This window comes from Astatotilapia calliptera, chromosome 6 (genome assembly GCF_964374335.1).
Source record: "Astatotilapia calliptera chromosome 6, fAstCal68.1, whole genome shotgun sequence".
Taxonomy (NCBI): Eukaryota; Metazoa; Chordata; class Actinopteri; order Cichliformes; family Cichlidae; genus Astatotilapia; species Astatotilapia calliptera.
The window spans coordinates 16,058,043-16,079,476 of record NC_137427.1 but is presented as its reverse complement, the minus strand read 5'-3'; the positions used below and the strand labels follow the sequence as shown (position 1 = coordinate 16,079,476).

The 21,434-nt window shown below is 39.1% G+C and overlaps 1 protein-coding gene across 1 annotated transcript in view; it reads right to left on the bottom strand.

Moving 5' to 3' along the window:
• Nucleotides 1-21,434, bottom strand: part of usp43a (ubiquitin specific peptidase 43a) — a 127,254-nt gene that overhangs the window by 61,483 nt on the left and 44,337 nt on the right. Inside the window, exons 4-5 of the mRNA XM_026170554.2 lie at nucleotides 11,326-11,418; nucleotides 2,843-2,978 (exon numbers count right to left, since the gene is read on the bottom strand). Of these exons, the coding sequence (XP_026026339.1) occupies nucleotides 2,843-2,978; nucleotides 11,326-11,418 (229 nt within the window). The remainder of the gene's footprint in view (nucleotides 1-2,842; nucleotides 2,979-11,325; nucleotides 11,419-21,434) is intronic.

The following is a 21,434-nucleotide window of genomic DNA, read 5'->3' as shown; positions in this document are numbered from 1 at the left end:
TCCACAGTCCAAAGAGATGCATGGGGTTAGGTTAAGTGGTGAATTACCTAACCCCATGCATTACCTGTAGGTGTAAATGTTTGGCTTCCTCTATGTGTCAGCCCTGCAATAATCTGTATATGTTTATCTGATCTGCCATTCAGTCACCAGGCTTTCACATAGCTAACACAGAAGACAACACAGATTTTTAATGAAGCAAAATCTTTACTGTGTGAAGTGTGTTTCTGAAGTATTATTGGCTTTTTCAATCCCTAAAAGCTGTTGGACTACTAACAAGAACTAGTGGGAGTTTTGCTGCCCTACACCATCAAGGGCCGGTGAAGAGTGTCATTACTGCTCAGCGCGCCAGAATGAGGTGAAGAAGACACCCTCAAAAAAGGACTAAGCTGAAGCCATAATGTGAAATTTATACTTCACCAGAAGCATTTTTAAAAAGCACTTTTCAGTTTTACAAGAAAAAAGACTAAGGATAGGGGCTAATTACTCGATCTGTTGAATCCAGCTCAACTAAATGTCCTCAACCATCCCACTGCTATTAAAGAGGAGTGCATCTGATTCAGTTTCTTGTCAGTGTCTCACACAAAGTAAACGAGGCACTCGCTGCTAAAAAACAAACAGCACTTTCATGTTTAACTCATATTAATGGTACTTTTTTTCTTTTTGGAAAGCAAACTTTAGATATGGAGCGTCTTTCTGGCTTCATCCTTCCCATGTCTGTCTTGCACAGTGTACATTGTATATTTTCTCATGATGTCTAACAAGTTTAATTGCATGGATGGGACTGACACTGAGCCATATTACAGGGAATAATCCTCCAAATGGAGGCAGCTGCACTGGACAAAAAAAGAGGGAATAATTGCCTGCATGTTAATCTAAGCACTTTGAATCCCCTCTGAATGGGAATCCATCTGTCTTCAAATTTCTTTTTGTCAAAACCACAGAAATGATCACAGTGTTACAATTTTACTTTATTTTATTTCATTTTGTATTTACTTTGTCTTCATCTGTTATAGTTCAGCTGTTCTGCCCTTTGTCTGCAATTCTTTTGTATAGCTTGATGGGCTTATTGTGTAAGTTCTAGTGTATAAAGGTTGATGTACACCAAACCGCACCAATAAAAAATATATGAAAATATATTTGTGCAACAGTTAAGATAACTCATACTTGGATACATACACATTAGAAATACAATAAACGGAACTCTCCACTCGGTATGGATTGGTCAGACCACACCCATCTCCAGTATCTTGTGGTGCAACCGCACTTACAAAATCAACCAACAAGCTGACAAATAGTACACAATGTGAGTGTATTGCATTTCACTTCTGTCTTGATGAGGACTGTTTGAGTGTGTGCTGCTCGCTTGCTGCTACGGACCCAGCTTCAGCAAAGCCAACAACATTCATCATCTGTTTCAGGACAGGGCAATGACTGATGAACACACACCTCTGGAACTTTTCCTTTGACATTTTTACCTATTGGTGACATTCAGCTGGAAGTGTGTGCATTTAGTCAAGCGTACAGATGCACTCAGCTAGAGAAATGGCTTCTGCTTACTATTTTACTCATTAACCCTATGATTAGAAGCAAAACACAAAACATCCTGTTTTGTGTTTGTGTTGTTCACTATACCGTTGCTACAAAATTATTTGGGGGATATTACTAATCATACATGTTATTAAAACAAAAGCAGAGCATCTTCCCCACATTTGAGGCCATGGACGCCACAAACTTCCTATTTTTGGAAAAGGGCAACAGAGGACAGGGAAGGCTTGCTGGGGGAGGAAGTATTTCTACCTATTTCTACCTACAATGTAAAAGAAATGTGACAGATAGGTTGAATAATCAATCCATGGCAGAAGGAGGACTCTTTAAAGAACTCATCCATGGCAGGCATACACTGTTTCAGTTAGCTGAAATGATCAAACATTCTCTCACTCTTTCTGTTTGATTAAGGTATAATGTATTGTTACGGTGTGCCATGATGTGAATTTAAAACTTGTCTTAAATATTAAAAAACGTCATTAGCACTGTGACTTTTGAAATTATAAAATACAGCAGTAGTTGAGCTAATAATTAAAAAATAAATTATGAAGCAGTTGCAGCGAACAACACATTTAATTGACATTAAATTCAGCATTAAATGTTCAAATGAGAGTTCTTAGAACAGGATATAAGATTTTAGAAATGCTGCTTTGACTCCACTGTCTTTGTGTGTCTTTCTGACCTCATCCGCTCACGTGTCTGGTGGGAGGGACTAAGACACGTGGACAGGAGTCAAAGACAAAAATTAAATATTTGCAACTTGGGAAATAAAAAAGAGGCATGTTCTAGTTTTACTTTCTACTCTTTTCCCTCCTTTGTAATTGTGTGCCCCGTTTGTCCTTTGTCTGTTTACCTTGTGAGTTTATTTTTCTGTGTTCCTGTGTGTATTGTTGTATACCCAGTGCCTACGTTATCACATTTGGCTTAGTTTTTTTTCTTTGTTACTTCCTTTGAACTTTCTGAGAACCGTTGCAATCCTTTTTTTAAAATAAAACCTTGCTTTTTGTTCCTCTCACTGAGTTCTTGGATTCACCTCGGAACTGATCACAATCACTTAAAGATATTTTTAAGCAACCTAATAATCTGTACAATATGAATACAATAGCAGCTAAAAGTCTCAAAAGTGGGTCCAGTACAGGTTATCTTTCTTTTCTTTTGTTTTTTTCTCAGCTTGGGTAGAGAAGGAGACTTATTATTTATTATTTAGTCATTGGGAACTCTCAAGGGGCCGCAATGCAACATGGTCATGATCAGTGTAATCAACTTCTTCTGTACACTCTGCACACTGTGTGAGTACCTGGTCAGGAGAGATGTTGCCCTCTGCTGCTACCAAAGCTCTCAGACTGGACAGGGAGCCAAACAGCGGTACAGCCAGCCCCACTCGCAGATGCCTCTGACCCTTTGTGTTGAACACCAACGTCACACACATTGGCCTATGAGATAAAAAGAGGAATAAAGGGTGTGAGTGTGTTTTTCTGTAAGGCAAGAAATGGTAGAGCACACTGGGAAAGATCAATACATGCTCATGAACACAGCAGTAAGTTATTCTGCATTTTTGTTTACATTGTTACATATTTTAAACTCTGGCATGCTGAGTTATTTATACAATATATTTGTATGCAGATACACACACGTCTTTCTTACATAGTGTGAGTAAAGACACGTACATATAAATCTTAACTGGAAACTGACTAATCCAACTGTGCAGCATTCAAAAATGCCAGGGGCAACAAAAACACATTGGTTTGTTAAAGAGACGCTTTCGGGGATAGCTGGGTCTTCATGAACTCCAGGTATCAAACAGCAAAATAAAACCGTTGAGCTGTTTAATATCTAATCAGTTCAGGGAAAAGATTTCCTCTGACACTGTTATATCAAATCTAATTTCATGAGCATAAAACATCACTTTGTCTGCATCTCATTTAATATCTCCTATGATTTAACTCGTCAGATTTCACCTCCGAAGGGTTTCATCTCTCCCTAGTGTTTGTCCAGATTTATGCATGACTGGGCAAGCTGAGCAAAACCCCTGCAGGTCCCTCAGGAAGCGGCTGTATGCTGGGACATGTCACAGCAATATGAACACTTTCTGGGAAGAATCAAGGAGTGAAAATGATTGCGGGGTGGGTTTGGGGTGGATTGGGACAAAAAGAAAAAAACAAAAAACAGGAGTCAGTCTGATCCAAAAACTGAGAAAACTGATGGATGAGTAGGAAGAAAAGCCCTGATAGGCTACTGGGTCTACCCTCTCTACTTATCTATATCTTTGCTCTCAATAATCCCTATTCATCATTAATTAATTCATTACCTGATTACAAAGACTTTTTTTTCTAGTGACATCTGAAGAAGTTAAGACCTAAGTTAAGAAGTTCAAGCAACACGTGTATTTATCATGTGGAGCATGATGAATCCAGTATGCTCATGAAACAGTCAGCGCTTGTATTTTTTAAGAATGCTTAAGGTCCATGGTCCATGTTAATGCCGTTTTGGCACTTGGTTTGGTAACCTTTCTGCAAAGCTCAGATCACAAATTCAAAACTCAATTAAAATGCCTGGAATAATTAGCATTCTTCTCCATCTTCTCTCCAGGAGATACTCGAAAAGCAGAGATGGAAAATCGCTGAAAATCACTGATGATATAAATTGCATCCTTTATAAAGAGTAAAGGTATAAAGTGTTTTTAGTGTCATGATCAATTACTAAATGGTAAAAAGTGCAGCTTGACTGTGTGTTGGTATGTGTGCTACCTTACATGTTGTGTTTCTGTCATTTATCAAATATACATTTCTCCCAAAGGAGACATTAAAGGCGACTCTAATCTAATGTAATTGTTACGACTGCTGTTGTATTGTTGTCTAATATGAAAATCCCAGTATGCAGGTGCCTCTCCGTGATTGGTGGATCCAGAGGACGGACCATACGGATTGGCTAATGAGTTGGAAATGACATATGTCACAGGTTTTGAACTCCAGGCCTCGAGGGCTGGTGTCCTGCAGGTTTTAGATGTGTCCTTGATCCAACACAGCTGATTTAAATGTTTAAATGACCTCCTCAACCCCTCCTAAGTCTTGAAGCTCTCCAGAGGCCTGGATATGAACTAATCATTTGATTCAGGGTCATATATAAAACCTGCAGGACACCGGCCCTCAAGGCCTGGAGTTCGACACCCCTGACTTATATGATGACACCGCCATGGTCTCCCATTCATTCATCCTTGGCTCTTCCCAACCAGCAGACCTTTGGAAACATGCCCAATGCTGTTCACCATATACAGGAATGTGCAGGGGTGGACTGCCTTTTTGTTTGATTATAGTTTTCTTCTGTTTTTCTTAATGAGTGAAGCAAGCTGTTGTCATTTGGTTTGATTCTTTTGATTAGGTAAGGATTGGCATTAAGTCCACCCCGAAGCTATAACCAACTCCTTTTTGGTGTCAAAAAACCTAACGAGTCAACATATTGTAAATAAATCATTATCAAACTGTACCAATTGTGTGATGTGGCTGCTTGGGGTCTGACAAGGATGGATCACCCTCATGTTGTGGTCCAGCCACACCTAGATGGGCCATAACATAATCTAATCTAATCCAAAACACACAATGTAAGATGTAGGTAAAATCGTTTTAAAAAATAGTTTTATCCTTCTACTGTACAATGTGGCCACTTTGCTTTGCAACCAAACCACCTTCAAAATGTAAAAATGACCAAAGGACAGTTTATTTAAGGTGTGGGTGTCACCATCAAGCATCAATAGATTTTTTTCTGACACATGTTCACAGGAGCAAATTTGCACAACCTTAAAAATCTTATTAAAAATTACTTATGAAGTGGTAATCATTAATGAAATGACACAAAATTACCCAATAAATGCTGAGGCTTTGTTGTCATTGCATATCATTAAAATATTTCCAGGAGAGGGTTAAAATGATAAGGAAAAATCTAAAATACAGAAGACATTAAGGAATCCCTTCATGGCTTTGTACTGTGCTTTGCTGTTGAGTGTTTGTTTGCTACTGATTATTACAGAGTAAAGAGAAAAACTCAGAGCGAGGAGTGAAAGTAAAGTTGCGCCATCCCATTTGGAAAGAAGGTAGTGTAATCGCTGACACCTCCACTTCCTGTTTCTCCTCATGCATTATTCAGGTGAATAAAGTGTTAGCAGTAGGGATGCTGACAAAGCAGATGGCAGAGTATCTGAGCAGTTGTTTTGTGTATGTTACTCCAAGACGAGATGAGAAGTGTGGGATGACACTTGAGACGAATCGGAAATGGAGATGTCATCCTACAAAGCCGTCTTTTTGAAGCATCCTAGCTCTCTGTGGGTTTAGAGTCTGATAGTCTCGATTAAACAACAACCTGCGAACCGCAACAAGTGCACAGAACTCAAAAACATTCAAAGTGCTCTTAAGCTTGATGCTAGATATATAAATGATATTTATAGTTATTTTCTTGAGCATTGCTGCAGTGCTTTGCCAGTTTAGATGCTTACATGTACTATGAGCATGAACTTTTTTTTCAGAAAGTGCTTGTTTGAAATATTATTTCTATCGCATTAACATGTATAGTGGTGTTACTATTGTGCATCGTCTGTTAAAAGTCTGTGAGCACGGTCTCTTCACATAGACAGCATCAGTGTTACACACATGCCTTGGAGGTCAGAGGCCATCCAAAAAGGTCACTGTGGTCTTTCAGCTGCATTCTGATCCCCAATATCCTTTTACAACTATATGTTAAATCAAGTTAGTATGGTAATGATAAAAAGGCAGCACAGTGGTGTGATGGTTAGTGCTGTTGCCTCACAGCAAGACAGTCCTTCGTTTAACTACAAATAGTCTCTTTTCTTTTTGCCTCTCCAATAAAAGATGGATATTTTTGCACATTTCTCTATGAGCGTACTATCTGTTTATGGTTGTAATTAATCACATAATTTAGGTGCCCCTTTTAATATGTTTATTATCATATGATTGATGCTTGTAGTACTATTCTATGTGTAAATTAAGTGGGTCTTAAAGTGTACTTCAATTTATAATGTCTGTTTTGTCAAACGACATAAGCAAGAGTGTGAATCCACTCTGTATTTTTATTTGATTTCATTTTTTATTGAATACCTAAGTGACTGGAGCCACATGTCCCCGCTACTCTGGCACCCACACTGCATAGACGTTGACAGACTTGTATGAATTGATCGGGAAAAGGTTTCCACTCGCAAATGACCTTTTAAGCAAACGTGGTTGTCACCAAAGCAAAGCACTTACATTTTTCCTTTTGCATTTAGTGGTTGTTGCAGTTGTTCTTACATAACTTAAGACATTAGAGCAAGGCAAACATTTTAAAAGAGAGCCAATCACTCCTATAGCGCTACTGAATTTGGCTGTTTTTCTTTTTAAAAAACAGGAGAAAACAGAATTTAAAGACAAATTGCAGCAAAATGAGGGTTTTTTTTCATTCATTTGTTTATTTTTGTTGGCAAAACTTGTTGCTTGCATTATTCACAACTACTCCCAGCCCCAAATAATACAGACGTCAGTGATTTCACTTGGGGTGTTTCATCGCACTTCATGCAGCTACCTGTGGAGCCACAAAAGCTTTATATTTGCACGGCATCATGTTTTTCATGTTCCCACCTGCAGTCCTGCATTATGATAGTGTATCTTTGTCAAAAATTAAATATCTGTGCCACTTGATATTCCCCTAGAAATTAATAACTGGAACAGCAAGATACAGTTGGATAAGAACTGATCAGTGTGTGAGATTTGTAATACAAAAACCCCCCCAAATAATTAAAAAAAAAACAACCATTACAAGTCAATTCAAAGAAAGCTAATTTTATGACAGCATTAAAAGCATTATGAGACCTGCTACAGCCTGCTGATGTTTAGTTTACTCCTGTGTATTTCAAAGTATCGCTTCAGTCATTTTTCCAGTCTGTCTGTCACAGCCTTTTACTCTTATGTAACAGGAAGTATATCAGGTTGTAATTGTTTTGCCTATCCACTCATGATTTTCACACCTTGTGTCAGTCATTATAGTGATTACATACAGTGTGGTTATGAAACAAGCACTTGTACAATTACAAAATGAGAAACAGGCTTCATCCAATCAAATACTCTATACACCTGTGCAGCCTAGCAGTATTGTTAGAGCCTACCCATATGACAGATACCCAATGAAAACTCATATCTACAACTACAGCCACTTAAGAATAGTAAGTTAACCTAAAATGCAAGTCTTGGGAATCTACAGACTTCACACAGAAAGGCCCCAGTGATGGCTGCACAGTAGACTGAAGTCATGTGACAGATTTGTGTTTAGAACTTTTTTGACTATTTTAAATTGAATAACAGTAAGCTTGGTAACAATGATGCCACGACTGCTCAAGGTTAAATATTGTAAAGTTAGGTGATCGGCAGAAAACATTCCCATTCTGCTTTTCTCATTCTCTCTGCCATACTGGCATTATCTACAGCACCCAGGCCTTGATGCCATGCTGGCAGCCAGACCCTTCTGTCTCTCTGGGGGTCTCAGACTTATCAGCATTCAGCTGGGATACTGCTGCAGCAGGACGGTGCAATGAGGCCACTGTGTGTGTGCATGCATATGTGTGTGTGTCAGGTCAATGTTTGGCCAGCAGTAAGTTCAAGCTGAACCTGAATGAATTTCTCTGTGTGCTAGGCTATGGCAACTGCAGGAACAGGCTGCATACTGTCACGAGACAGTGAGTGCCTGAGCTGCAAAAATGAGTTTGGAGTTAGCTTGGTGGATGCAGAGAAGATGCAGAAGAGTGACATCTGCATTCCTGAAAATAGGAAGATTCATTGTGTAGCAAATGAAGGCAAACTGAAAAGCTTCCAAAGCCTGGAATATATTAATGCATTTAACCTAATGTAACCTGTTACTGTTAACTGGCCTTGAATGTGACTGTGAATGGTTATCTGTTTCTCTGTGATACACTGAGATACACTGGCAACCTGTCCAGGGTGTACGCTGCCTTTCACCCCATAACAGATGGCTTAGACTCCAGCATATTTCATGTCTTTTTAGATGCTTTTTGTAGGGGCGAACATTTGTGAAAAAGGGAGATTGCATATGAATATCATAGGACAAAATCTACAGTGTTGTACCCACTACTGTATAACCTAAATTCAACTGCACGTCATTTTGGATAATTAGACTGAAGCTTAGTTTGAATGTGAATTAGAGCTTTGATATAAATCCCTGGTCCATCTGCAAATGAGAATGATATAAGTCTAATTTGTAGCACAACAACTGGTGAAAAAAGTTAATCAAACTTCCCATACAGTTTTAAGAAGAGATCTAATCAGGCAAAATACTTTAAATCAGCACCTCTCCACACGAGTAGAACTATCAGTTATTCAGAGTCAAGTTAATGTCTAGTTAAAGTTAATTCAGCTGAATGAAAAGTAATTAATTTGCAATCATGAATAGGGATGGGTATTGATAAGATTTTAACGATTCCGATTCCATTTTCGATTCTGTTTAACGATTCGATTCTTTATCGATTCTCTTATCGATTCTTTTTTTTTTTTTTTTAAAAAGGAGAACACTAAGGTCGATTAGCTTAGAACTTTGTTTTATATCTTCTCTTTGAACAAGATAGAAATTTAGGAGTAACATGGCCTTACAAACCCAACAGTGAGATCTTGAGAGATCCAGCCTATGGCTCTTCAATGGGGTGTCACAGGGTCCCCAGGAAAAAAAATTGTAAATGTAAAATAATAAAATAAATATTCTTGTGAGACATATCACATATTGACGGGGTCGGGTTATGTTAAAAAGTATAAATTGTTATACTTTGTTCATTGGTTCAAAGGTACCCCACACTTCTTTTTTTGTTTGCTTGTTTGTTCTGGTGTATTTTTCATTTGAACTGTTACTCTGCCAGAGTACTCATATTTACAAGATGGCATTGAACGTCCCATTGGTGTATCAGGAAAACTATTTTGTACGTATGTTCCTTGAAGGGGATTGAAGTCGTTCTTTTTTCCACCGCAGCGAAGGGCTAGGAGTAGGAGAGGAGCTGCTGTATGTTTTTGTTATCGAATCGATCTGATTGTGAAATAAAGCATATGCAGTGAGAAAGCAACTCCAGGAGTCATCCCTGCCTTAAAGCTGCAACATTCTTCTGTAGCAATAACAAAGTATAACATAAATTGTTCTCTGGCAATTACACAAGAATATCCAGTAATGTCCCTGCCCACAATTAAACACATTCACTTACCAAAAATCGGGGGCATGTGCTGTGGCAAATGGGTGCAAGCCTTTGACCACAAACTTAGACACTGCTCGGTGACATTAGTCTATCCTGGCCTGAAAGGAGACGCTACCGGTAGACTGCAGCGAGAACTGCCAGCATCTGAGCCAGACTCTGTCTGTCTCTCTCATCATGGTCACCTACATGTACAGTAATGGCAGGTCTTGTAATAAGGCAGATTGCGCTAACATAATATGCACTGTTAGTTAGTTTACCTGCCGCATTAACGGGAGAGGACGTGCAAACGTTAGCGCTGCTGCTGGGTTGAGAGTCACGAGTCCGGAGCGGAATTAAAAACGCGTGTCATCGCGTGTTTTGTGAGCAAATGCTTTTGCATATTCGTAGTGTTTCCTCCCTTAAATGAAATATCTACTTTGCAAGTTGCCCTGTTGTCATCGGTTCTCATAAAGTATAATCAAACTTTTGAGCGTTTGAGCCGCTTAGGCGCCGTGTTCCCTGCCAGGTAAATGACGCTCCGCAACGTGGTGACGTCATTCGGGGCGACTGGAATCGATAAGGGAATCGTTTGCAAAAATGGCAAACGATTCCAAGGAATTGAAACAGTGGGAACCGGTTCTCAACAAGAACCGGTTTTCGATACCCATCCCTAATCATGAACCCACACAGCTAGTAATGCATTTTGTATGTATGGTGAAAACTATCAGTGATGTGTGGATGAGGTTGCCTGTGTTGCTGTGCCTCTGCTACTTCATTTGGATGGCAAGAAAACAGGTGTCTCGTACGATTTTTGTTGTTCCTTGTATTCCTTCACCATTATCTCTGCTGTCAAAATAAAACATCCCATCTGACTCTATTGCTAGCTCCCTTTCTCCCCGCTCACACGTCAGAGCCGCACTGTTTTACCACAGAACCTTGCTGGCATGCAGCTTCTTGGGTTAAAAATGGAAGCACAGGAAGTGTGTGGTCAGGAACCTCGGTTGACCAGCATTTATCACTTTGATATGAACATGGCTGTTTTTGGTGTATAGAGCATGTTAGTATAAATGCATGCATGTTTTTCTATAATCTAAATTGGCAACATTTTGGAATGTTTTGCGGTGTTGTTTTTCTAATGTTTTTATTTACTTATGGAGCCTAGAAGGTACTATCCATATCACTGTTATCTGGTGACAACCTCATATGTTCACAGTGTCAACTGTCAAAAAGCCAAGAAAAGGTTTTACATGACTGCACAGCAATCTGTGAGGGATTTTCCTTGCACACCAGACTATTGTAGAAAGTTTGAAACACTTGCACTAAAACTTAACACCTTTAGAGACCACAGGGAGACCAAAGTGAACAACTAAAAATCTGCACTAATGTTTAATTAAAGATGCCGAGAACAAGCAAAATGCAGTTTGTGAAGTTAAAAAAAAAAAACTAGTTTGTTTTTTTAAAAATAAGTTGTTACCCTATGCTCATAATAAGTTATATTGGATGTTATAATTAGTAAACAAACAGCAACAAATATACTTTAGACTGGATCTCATGCCTTATGTATCATGCATTACCTGGTTTGTCGTAGAGGAATAGGCAGAGAGATGCATAAAAATGGATCAAAGGTGTTGCTCTGCTTAAGGCAATGGGGGCACGTCAGAGAAGACCTGGGGACAGAGAGACAGACAGCTTTTTTAATCAAAAGGTATCAATCCATCCATCCAATCATCCATCCATCATCCATCCATCCATCCAATCATCCATCCATCATCCATCCATCCATCCAATCATCCATCCATCCATCCAATCATCCATCCATCATCCATCCATCCATCCAATCATCCAACCAATCATCCATCCAATCATCCAACCAATCATCCATCCATCCATCCAACCAATCATCCATCCATCCATCCATCCATCCATCCATCCATCCATCTTCTTCTGCTTATCCAGTTCAGAGTTACAGGTGGGCTGGTGTCTATTCCAGCTGTCATAGGGCAATAGGGAGAGTGCAACCTGGATTGCTAGTATTTTGCAAATTTATTTATTGGTTAAGGTCAAGGTCAAATTTATTTATATAGCACATTTCCAGACATACAATGCTGCACAAAGTGCTTAACAATATAAAAATGCCATTAAAAATAAACAATGTAAAACAATAATAACAATATAAAACAATGAAAGGGCAATAAAATAATTAAAACAATAACTAAGACTATTAAAATAAGACCAAAATGCTTGGGTCATAGTGTGTTAAAAGCCAGGGCATAAAAATGTCTTTAGTAGTGATTTAAATTGATCAAGTGTTTGTGCAGATCTAATATTTAGGGGAAGACTATTCCAAAGTTTGGGACCTGCCACAGAGAAGGCTCTATCGCCACAAGATTTGAGATTAGTCCGTGGGATGGACAGCATTAATTTTGAGCTAGACCTCATGGTTTTTAATTTAATACTTTGTTTGACCTCAGCTAATCATGCTTTTTTTATGTAATTGTCTTAAGAAATTTGCAAACACATTTTTTTTACCCTCTACAACACTGTGAGGCAGCTCACAAGCATTAAATATTCCAAAGATATTTAATAGCAGAAGGAATGGTGATGGGGGTTAAAGTAGGGGAAAACCTGAAAACAAAGGCTCAAAAATAAAGGGCAGCAGGCACAGGAGGCCGAAAGGCAGAGCAAATAAAAGTTAAGAACAAAGAGACGAAAATAAAAAGACAACAAAGTGGGAGTACAGATTAAAAACGAACAGAAGGCTGGCAGCAGGACAGTCAAGTTGACAAAAGCTACGAAGCAAAGCCGATAGAGAAAAAAGACACAGAAGGGACCTGTCGAGGTTTCTGAACAAACAGAAGTGAAGATGATCAGAGTGGAGGACTGACACGAGGATAGAAACCCAACATGCGGGCCTTTAGCAACAACAATCTACACTAAAAAGCAGATATAAATGACGCTGTTAAACAAATAAATGCATTATGGTGAGCATGCTTGTTAGCTTACTGACCAAAACTTATACACATTTTTCAGCTTTGTTTTTTCCTGCAAGGCTACTTATAAAGATGGAAAGCATGACAGTTTCCCAGAAAAGAATCCAAATTATTTTGCTTGCCAAATCCGATTTTTTTTTTACCCTATGCGACCCATATACGATCATGGTATGACAGTGTGAACGGCACAAATCCGATATTTTCAAATCCGATTTGGGTCACTTTCGTATGTGGTACTGAATCCGATACATAGCCGATGTTTTAGAAAGCGACTGCTGTTTGAACGGTCATGTCGCATCAAATCCGTCTTTTACGTCACTGACACAAGACAGACGCCAATTATCAGCGCCTGCGAAGACATCGTGAACGCTTCCTGGCCATCCAGCGAAACTCTTGGGAAGACAACGTGAACATTTTATTTGTACTGTATAATCTGCAGATTCTGACAGAAATCTGCAACTATCCTTTGAAGCACCGCTCCTCTCTAAAACAGCAATAAGGATAATTATTAGGTTATTTACATTATTATGTAAATAACAAAATAACTTAAAGCAAAAATTGGGAAACGTAAAGTCCGAAGTCTTTATATTAAGGGCCATCAGTCAAGCAATACTGTTTGCTCTGGGTCTAAACAGAGCGCGTTGTGTGTGACGTCTTCTTTGAGCGGGACGCTTTGAGCGTTCACACTAGAGCGCGTTGCTGTCGCATTTTATTTGTAGTGTGAACAAGCAGACAAAAAAAAATCGGATTTGATCAAAAAATCGGAATTGAGCATTAAGAGACGGGAGAAACACCCTTCAACAACGTGTTATTGGTGTTGATGTTGCATAGTTCATCCACCAGGGGACACTGTGCAACTACTGTGATGGGAGCACACCTGAAAAATACCACCAGATAATCTGAGCATATAGGAGCACATATGTAACTACAACTAAAAAAAATTAATTCACCAAATACCCATACCAGCAGTATTGGTCTTAAAAATACCATATTATAGATCACACTAATGGCTGTGTGTCCAGGTGTTTGGTAGTCATCATCATGTTTTTGCTGTAAATATTACCAGGAATTGTTTGCAGGATGTGTCTACAAAAATGGGCTGTAGTATGGCCCACAACCCTCTGCCAACCAATAAGTACATGGATATCGGCATGAAAGTACAGGAAGTACAGCAAATTACCAGTTATGCAAGGAATTTTCTAAGTTTTTCCTTTAGTTTGAAATCCACAATCTAGCCTCAAATAACCTTTTGTCATTCTCTACACGTAAATGCAATCTAGCCTCTTATGTGGCAATCAAAGAAAAACACCATGTTCAGTGTGTTCTAGTGCCACGTAATCCTCTCATAGTGTGGGAATGTAATCCTATTATTCATTTGAGATAACTGAATGTAATTCAACAGCTTTGCTCAGTTTATGAACTCATTTTGAAGTTGTAGCCAATATCAAGGCGCTTATTCACACTGTTTTCTATTCAACCAGTTTCTCAGAACTAACTCAACAGAGCGGAGGAGAATTACAAGAAACCATTTATCTCCACCACAGCGAACGCCATTATGTTTTATAGGTGTGAAACTGAAAAAGGCTTCTGAAGAGTTTTCTTTTTAGGTAGTTAACATTTCAGAGGGTGAGTGTGGATAAAACTCATAATTTGTTTAACTGGAATTGTTTAATGTGTTTGCTGTTTTTAAGTCTGATTGATGCTGCTTAATGCTCTCTTATCACTGACAGCATTCAGGGTGTGTGCACATTTACGAGCGCGTGCGTTGCCAGATGCTGCTACGTCTTACTACGATTTGTCAGTTGAGCTGTAACGATGTTTTCAGAGATGCAAACCTGTCAAATATACAAATACGATGGAAAAAATAACAGTTTTTAAACTCCACATTTCCTTGCTGTCAGTGCTCAGCCCAGTGTGCTGCGGCAGCCAGCCTAAGGCTCACTAATGATGCCAGTTTGTACTCGGCAAAGCAGACTGACAGGCTATATTCACAAAAACACAATGTTGTGCACCCCCCCCCCCAAAAAAAAAACAAACAAAAAAAAAACGTGCTTGCGCTTACATTGAAACGTGCACGCAGGAAAACCCACACACAAACAAAAAGCATCACTTAAAAAGCTCGAGGCTGGCAGTGTTTCCAGTCTGGTGAACGATATGAGAACTTTATTTGCTGATGTCTGTGCATGTGTGTTTGTGCGTCTGACAAAAAGCAAGCGTTGTACAGCATCTACAACGCTCAGGTGCCAAATCAAAGGACCACCAGTCTTTAGTTTAAACCAGACACCCGGAGCTACAACACATACACCCACACACATGCACAGCAGCAGCTTCCTTTATTTATCATCAAGAAAGTCGAACCACCCGGCATCCCTCCGTCCTGCTCCGAGCTATATAAATAACACTCCGCCAGCAGCATCTCAAAACGTTATGCGGTAGCACGTTGCCTGATTCCAGCATTTTTCATACTGTTATTCCAAACTGGGAAGCTTTGCAGCACAACGCCAGAAATGATATAAAGACGGCATGTGGCTGGAACAACAGGTCAGGATACGGCTATATGAGCATAAAAGTCATGTGATCTAGAAAAAGCACTGTGCATGCTGGTGGAAGGCAGTGCTTTCAAAAGTCTGGCAACAGCTGTAGCTTCATTTTTCCTGGAAGTTTCAATTTTTTGAAATGTATTTCTGAGCACAGTCAGTTACACACACACACACACACACACACACACACACACACACACACACACACAGAACTAACAACAAAAACATCACTGTTTAGTCACTGCAGCAGCTGCCTTTATCTAAATACTTCCTTTCATAAAGTCTAGAGTGTGATTCTAGTAGGTTCAGTTAAATTGTTAAGTGATTTATTTTATTTATTTTGTCTTCTGGAAAAAAGGCTCCCGTCTGTTACACAGCAGCAGGATTACTCTGTACTCTGAATCATGGTTTGAAAAGTTTGCCTTCAGGGCTTTTTGTTTGTTTTTCTTTCAGATTATTTTTAGTTTTCAATCACATTTTTCGGACATCTGCTAAACCCATCCACAGCATACCTGGGGCTGCAATAAACATCATAGTTCTCTATAAGTCATTGCTTCTACTGGGACTGAGAGAGAGAAAGCAAGTTCATTTTCTTCTGTCTGCCTTTCAGTCAGTCAGTCAGTCAGTCAAGTGTCACAGGCTCTGGGCTGGAGAGCACTCTTATTTCTCTAAGAGAGAGTACAAGTGGAGACCTCCCGTCAAGGGAAATTAACTCAGCTAAAGGACTGCAGAGATTCTCTCGCACATGCTCACATTTAAAGTCTCATACAAACTCTCACTTTACTAAGTATTAATTCCCAGACCCCCCAACCGCCCACCCCCACCCGTAGTTTTAGAGAAAATTGCCTCTGTGTCACCTGCATACATATGAGCTCCGTCCTTCCTACCTGAAATAAATGATCCATACGTTTCTTCATGTTAGCCCGTGCAACAAATAACGGAGGGAAACATGACTGCACTTTCCCATTTTTCACTGCTAAAGCAGTTTTAAAAACTAACTGTAAAAGAAAAAAAAAAATAATGCAACAGATTTTGAGCACTGCAGCATTTTGAATCATGGCTTCTCGTTCTTTCTTTTTAGCTTGGCTAGTTTCAGGTGGAAATTCATTCTCTGACTTTTTGCCTCATGTATCTTAGTTTGGGTCAGCCAGAGATGTTCACTTCATTCACATAAATTAATAAAGTTTTAAGGAAGGCGAGATGTTCCTGTTAGTGCAGCTGGAAAATATTTTTTTTAAAAGCACTAAATATTAATGGACCAAATTAATACTGCAATTCTACACGTGAGATGTCTGAACACAGAGACAAGATGTGCTGAAGCCTTTTTTAAACTGATCTGTATCAGCTGTGATCTCAGATTGTTAAAGATATATCCTCTGCTTTCAAAACACGCCTATAACATAATAAAGTTCTGTAGAATGTAGATAACATGTTAAATAGATTAAAAATAGACGTGATCCAACGACAACCATCTTATTAGTGTTTTTTTAATTTTAAATGAGCAAAATTTAGGCACACAGTTCTGCTACCTTTTCCAAATACACTGCTATAAATAAGTACCTATAAGTACCTTTTAACCTCATTAACCCACCCCAAATACCAATTCTGTGGCCTGGTTTGTATTTCTGTGACAGTTCTTTTCTGTCCCTCTGCACACATGGAGTGTTTTAGCTGATGTTCAGGGTAAAACTGCACCACATAGTGCATTTATATACAGTGAAGTGACTCCTGTGGTATCTGCTCCAACTGGCTATGTGTGCACCAGTATGTGCGCACACACATATGCAGGGCTGGATGTCACAGGTGATTTTATGGTGGGTCCCCACTAAAGGAAAAATGCCTGCTTTAATGAGGCAAAACTCCAGAGACGTGAACTTCTATTTGAGTCTTAGAGGGAAAACTTAACCAGAAACTTTTGTACTCCGGGTCTTTCTATGATTAAGATAGTACACATTCGGCACAAAATACACAAAATACATTCACTTTGGACAGTGGAGAGTTGTTCAAGGTATATGAGCTCTGACAGCATAATGTGATAACGTGGCTTATACACTAGCAACATGAAAAGATTTTCCTACGATCAGGGTATGAAAACAAACTGTGATATTTGTCCCAGCTACTATGAAAAAAATGTACTGAATGACATAATCAATATGACATGTTGTTACCACCTGAGCCTGGGTTATAGCATCTGTGCATTATGCAATATTAATTCAGCAGTAATCATCACACAGACAAGATCACCTTGATGGAACAACACTAGTCAAGGAGAGCAGCTCTCAGTGGAAACAAGTAGATGGGTGACTATGGAGTGTCAATAGCTGGGCTCAAGTTGGGCTCAATGTAGGCTGTTTTGATTCATACCTCTGTGCAAGTATTCCTCCATCAGAATACAAAATTGGTTTATTTGATGTGACAGAGTACGCTAAAGAGGGATAAAAAAAAAGAATATTTGTGAGACATAAAAATTATACGAAGGAAAAATTCAGGTCATTAAAAAAAACTAATACAACTAACAGGTGTGAGCATAGGTGACATCTGTTGTATTTATTGTTTCATTACAGGCTGTGAGAAAATGTTTAGTGTAAAAAGTTGCAGAGATGTAATTTTCAGTTCTAGCAGTAAAAACAATTTAGGTTTGCTGTTTCATCCACTCCAAATTACAATGTGACTTTTGTTTTTGCTAACTCTAAAGGAAAAAGAGATCAAAGAATTGTTTTCGCTTGATAATGCCCTGCGCTCAATGGCCAGCACCCACTTCAAAGTACAACAGGGAGTGGGGTGGTATCAATGGGAGGAACACTGCTGCACGATGCTGCGCTCGAAGTAAGCATTGTGGGTGGTGAAAGCATCAAAATCAAAGTAAAGAGGGTGAACGTCTGGCCATATTTTCAGCAGGCACTCCGCTCTGCAGCATGGGTCGACCAGACAGATCCCCCCAAGAGGACAGCGTGAGTACATTCCAAACCACAATGCATCTTTGGGGGTAAATAGAGCTCCTGCAGACCATCTTTGAAGATGAGAGGAAGTTTGCACTTCCTAATGGGATGATGAGTCTTCAAAGGATATAGTATAAAAGTGCATGACTGGTAGAGAAAACTTGGGTATCACTTTATAATGATCACGGTTAAAGAAAAGGTAAGTAGATGGCTCAACTTCAGTTCATATTTTCAAGTGACAATGACTATAAATGTCAAAGTCTCATATCAGCTACAAATCAGAATATTTTTATTACACAACCTAATGCCATAAATAAAGAAATTATATGCATTACCCCCCTCTGCATTTAATCATGAATTATTATGACACTCTGGCTCTCTTTACAGGGTGCCTTTTGTCCTGTTTCCCTCCCCCCACCCCGAACAATCCCTGAGCCTGGTTCTGCCAGAAGATTCTTTCTTCCTGCTAAAGGGGAGTTTTTCCTTCCCACTGTCTCCAAGCGCTTGCTCATAGGTCATCTGATTGGTGGGGTTGTCTCTCTATTATTGTAGAGTTTTGACCTTGAGACATTGGGGTAACTCCTGTTGTGATTTGGCCCAATATACAAATAGAAATGAATTGAATAAATGTTTATAGATTAAATATTAGTTTATAGTTTATTAGCGATGGTTATTATGATGTGTTATAAACTCCTTACATTGGACTCACATCTTTTGTTCTCCGTTAAATTTTGTAAGTAGATCAACATTTTAGTTTTGCTTTTTTAAACATTTGTGGGTTACGTCTGTTAGCTTATCTTCAAGGATATATAAAAACAATGATTTGTTTGCCTGCATATAGCTTTCAGTCTACTTTCACTGATCTGAAGACATGAATATCATAACATAACAATATTATACTTTAAAAGCTATAATATTCCTTCACAACAAATCTACATCTAAATAAAAGCCACTGCGATAAGAGAAAAGTAACCTTCCTTCAACTATCTTGTTCATCTAGCCAGAGACTGAGGCGCGGGCTTTCCGCACATCTCTCTGGCCATTAAAAATAGATGCCACAAAATTGAGAGTGACAGACGGAGGAGAGAGGGAGGCTATGACAAAGACTCATCTAAACACAGCGGCACAGCCGAGCGACTTGAGCACCAACTCCCACACAGGAAACCCAAACCCCAAGACAGTCTTCGCTCTAATCGCAAACATTTATTCAGATCAGACAACTCCACTAAAATTTCTCTGAGGAGCATCTCTGTAAGATATAAAAGGAACCGGGAAGAAAGCGCAGAAGGAAGGAAAGCGCGAACAAGCGAGGGAAAGGCCGAAAAGAAACATGCCTGTGTCGTCCTTTTCAGAGGACGACACAGGCAAAAACAAAAAAAAAGTGAGTGACGGCTCTTTGGATAGTCTACATTTGGAAGGAAAGTGACTCCTTTTTAACCTGTTGGTGACACAAAGAGGAAAAGTATATGGAGGAATAATGCTCCAGACTCAGCAGACTAAAACTCTGATATGAGATAAGAGAAAATAATACAAATGGATATGAGGAATCTTTACACAGTAGGAGGTCTGATGAAACCCAGAGCACAAAAACAAATACTCAACTCTCCTGGAATTTTTCTTTACTTATTAACTGAGAATGAGTCACAGGGAAAGCAATGCATCAGAGTTTGGAAATAAATCAAAGCTCACTGGTTTCAGTTATAGCACTACTGATTTAGGTGATATGTTTTCTAGTAGAAAGACATTGGTCAGAAAACAACAAAAGAACCTGTCAGTGAAAATTTAGTGTTTGTAAAATATTTTCAGCTTTTCAACAATTGATTAACGAATTGATCAAAAAAAGAGAAAAGATTATTAGTTTTAGCCTGTACAAAATGTGTATTGACCTGTTACTAGCACACATGGCCCTGCCCCCACTGTCTCACATTTCTCTATTTTAGACAGCTTTCTCAAACAGCCTCTAGTCCCACAGCTGTAAACTTTTTGAGTGATGCAGTTACATGTGTTAGCTTGGTCGTTATTACACTCACTCACACAAACATGAGCAGAAAACAAACTTTATAATTAGAGTTGTCAAAAAAAATCAACACTCACAGCGATTGATATTAAAAATGACTACTGAATCGGTTGCTCATGCAACAGTATCTCTGCCTCCACGCTGCCTCCACGCTGTTTAGAATACAATGTCACACGGCATGGTTGCAGACAGGCAGGCCTTCACTGAGTCCAAAACATCCAACGACACTTTATGAGGCATTTGAGAGGTCAGTAAAGCTTTTGTTTCGATAACACTTCAGTGTTAAAAAGTTATAATAAACAGTAACCTGACTGATGCACACGTTCGCCATTTAACTATTAGCAGTCTTTCAACAGCAACATAATGAAACGCTAACATTAATATGGCAGCTTGACAGCAAACGTTATCAGTCCTGTTCATCTATAACATTAATAGATGGTACTAATTTGACAGAATAACAACACAGTTATTTGTCTCTGATCAGTGTTAAGTTTCCCCTTAAAGTTCCATATCAAAGCACAGAAAAGTCTACTGAGAGATTAGCAGCCAACCCAGACAGACAGACAGATGTGCATGCATGTATGTCTGGCACTAATGGTATATCTCGCATGAATGATATTTTGTGTCATACATTAGCACAGCTTCACTATAGAGTGCAATGATGTTAGACAGTAACTGTCCAGTCTTTGCGTTGCGCTCCTTCTTTTACAATCTATTTCATTCAAACCAGAACCAGAAAACAAAATCAGTCCATTAAGAAGCAGCCATGCCTTTCTTCTTTAACATTAAAAATGATGCCAGGATACAGTGGAACCCAAGCTAATGACTAAAATTGTGTTTGTGAACAAACACTCACACACACAAGACAGATGGTGTATGTTTGTGAAAGTGTAAGTGTGTGGCATATAGACCTAATTACAGCCACTCTTATGCAAGGAGAAAGCATTACCCTGCTTGCACTCACAGACAAAATTCTCTTCTCTTTGTCTAAATATAGCTGGGATTGTTCTCAAAGGGAAAAAAGGAGGAGAGAGGACATGCTGTATGAGAAGGGTATGAGTTGGAGGAAAGAACAAAGTACACTTTGTAAATGTTTCAGTAATAACGTGTGCGTATTAATGCGTGTGTGACTTGTAATGGCAAAATGCACAGTTCCTCTAATCAGCTTATGAATTAGCGTTTGATCTAATAAACGTT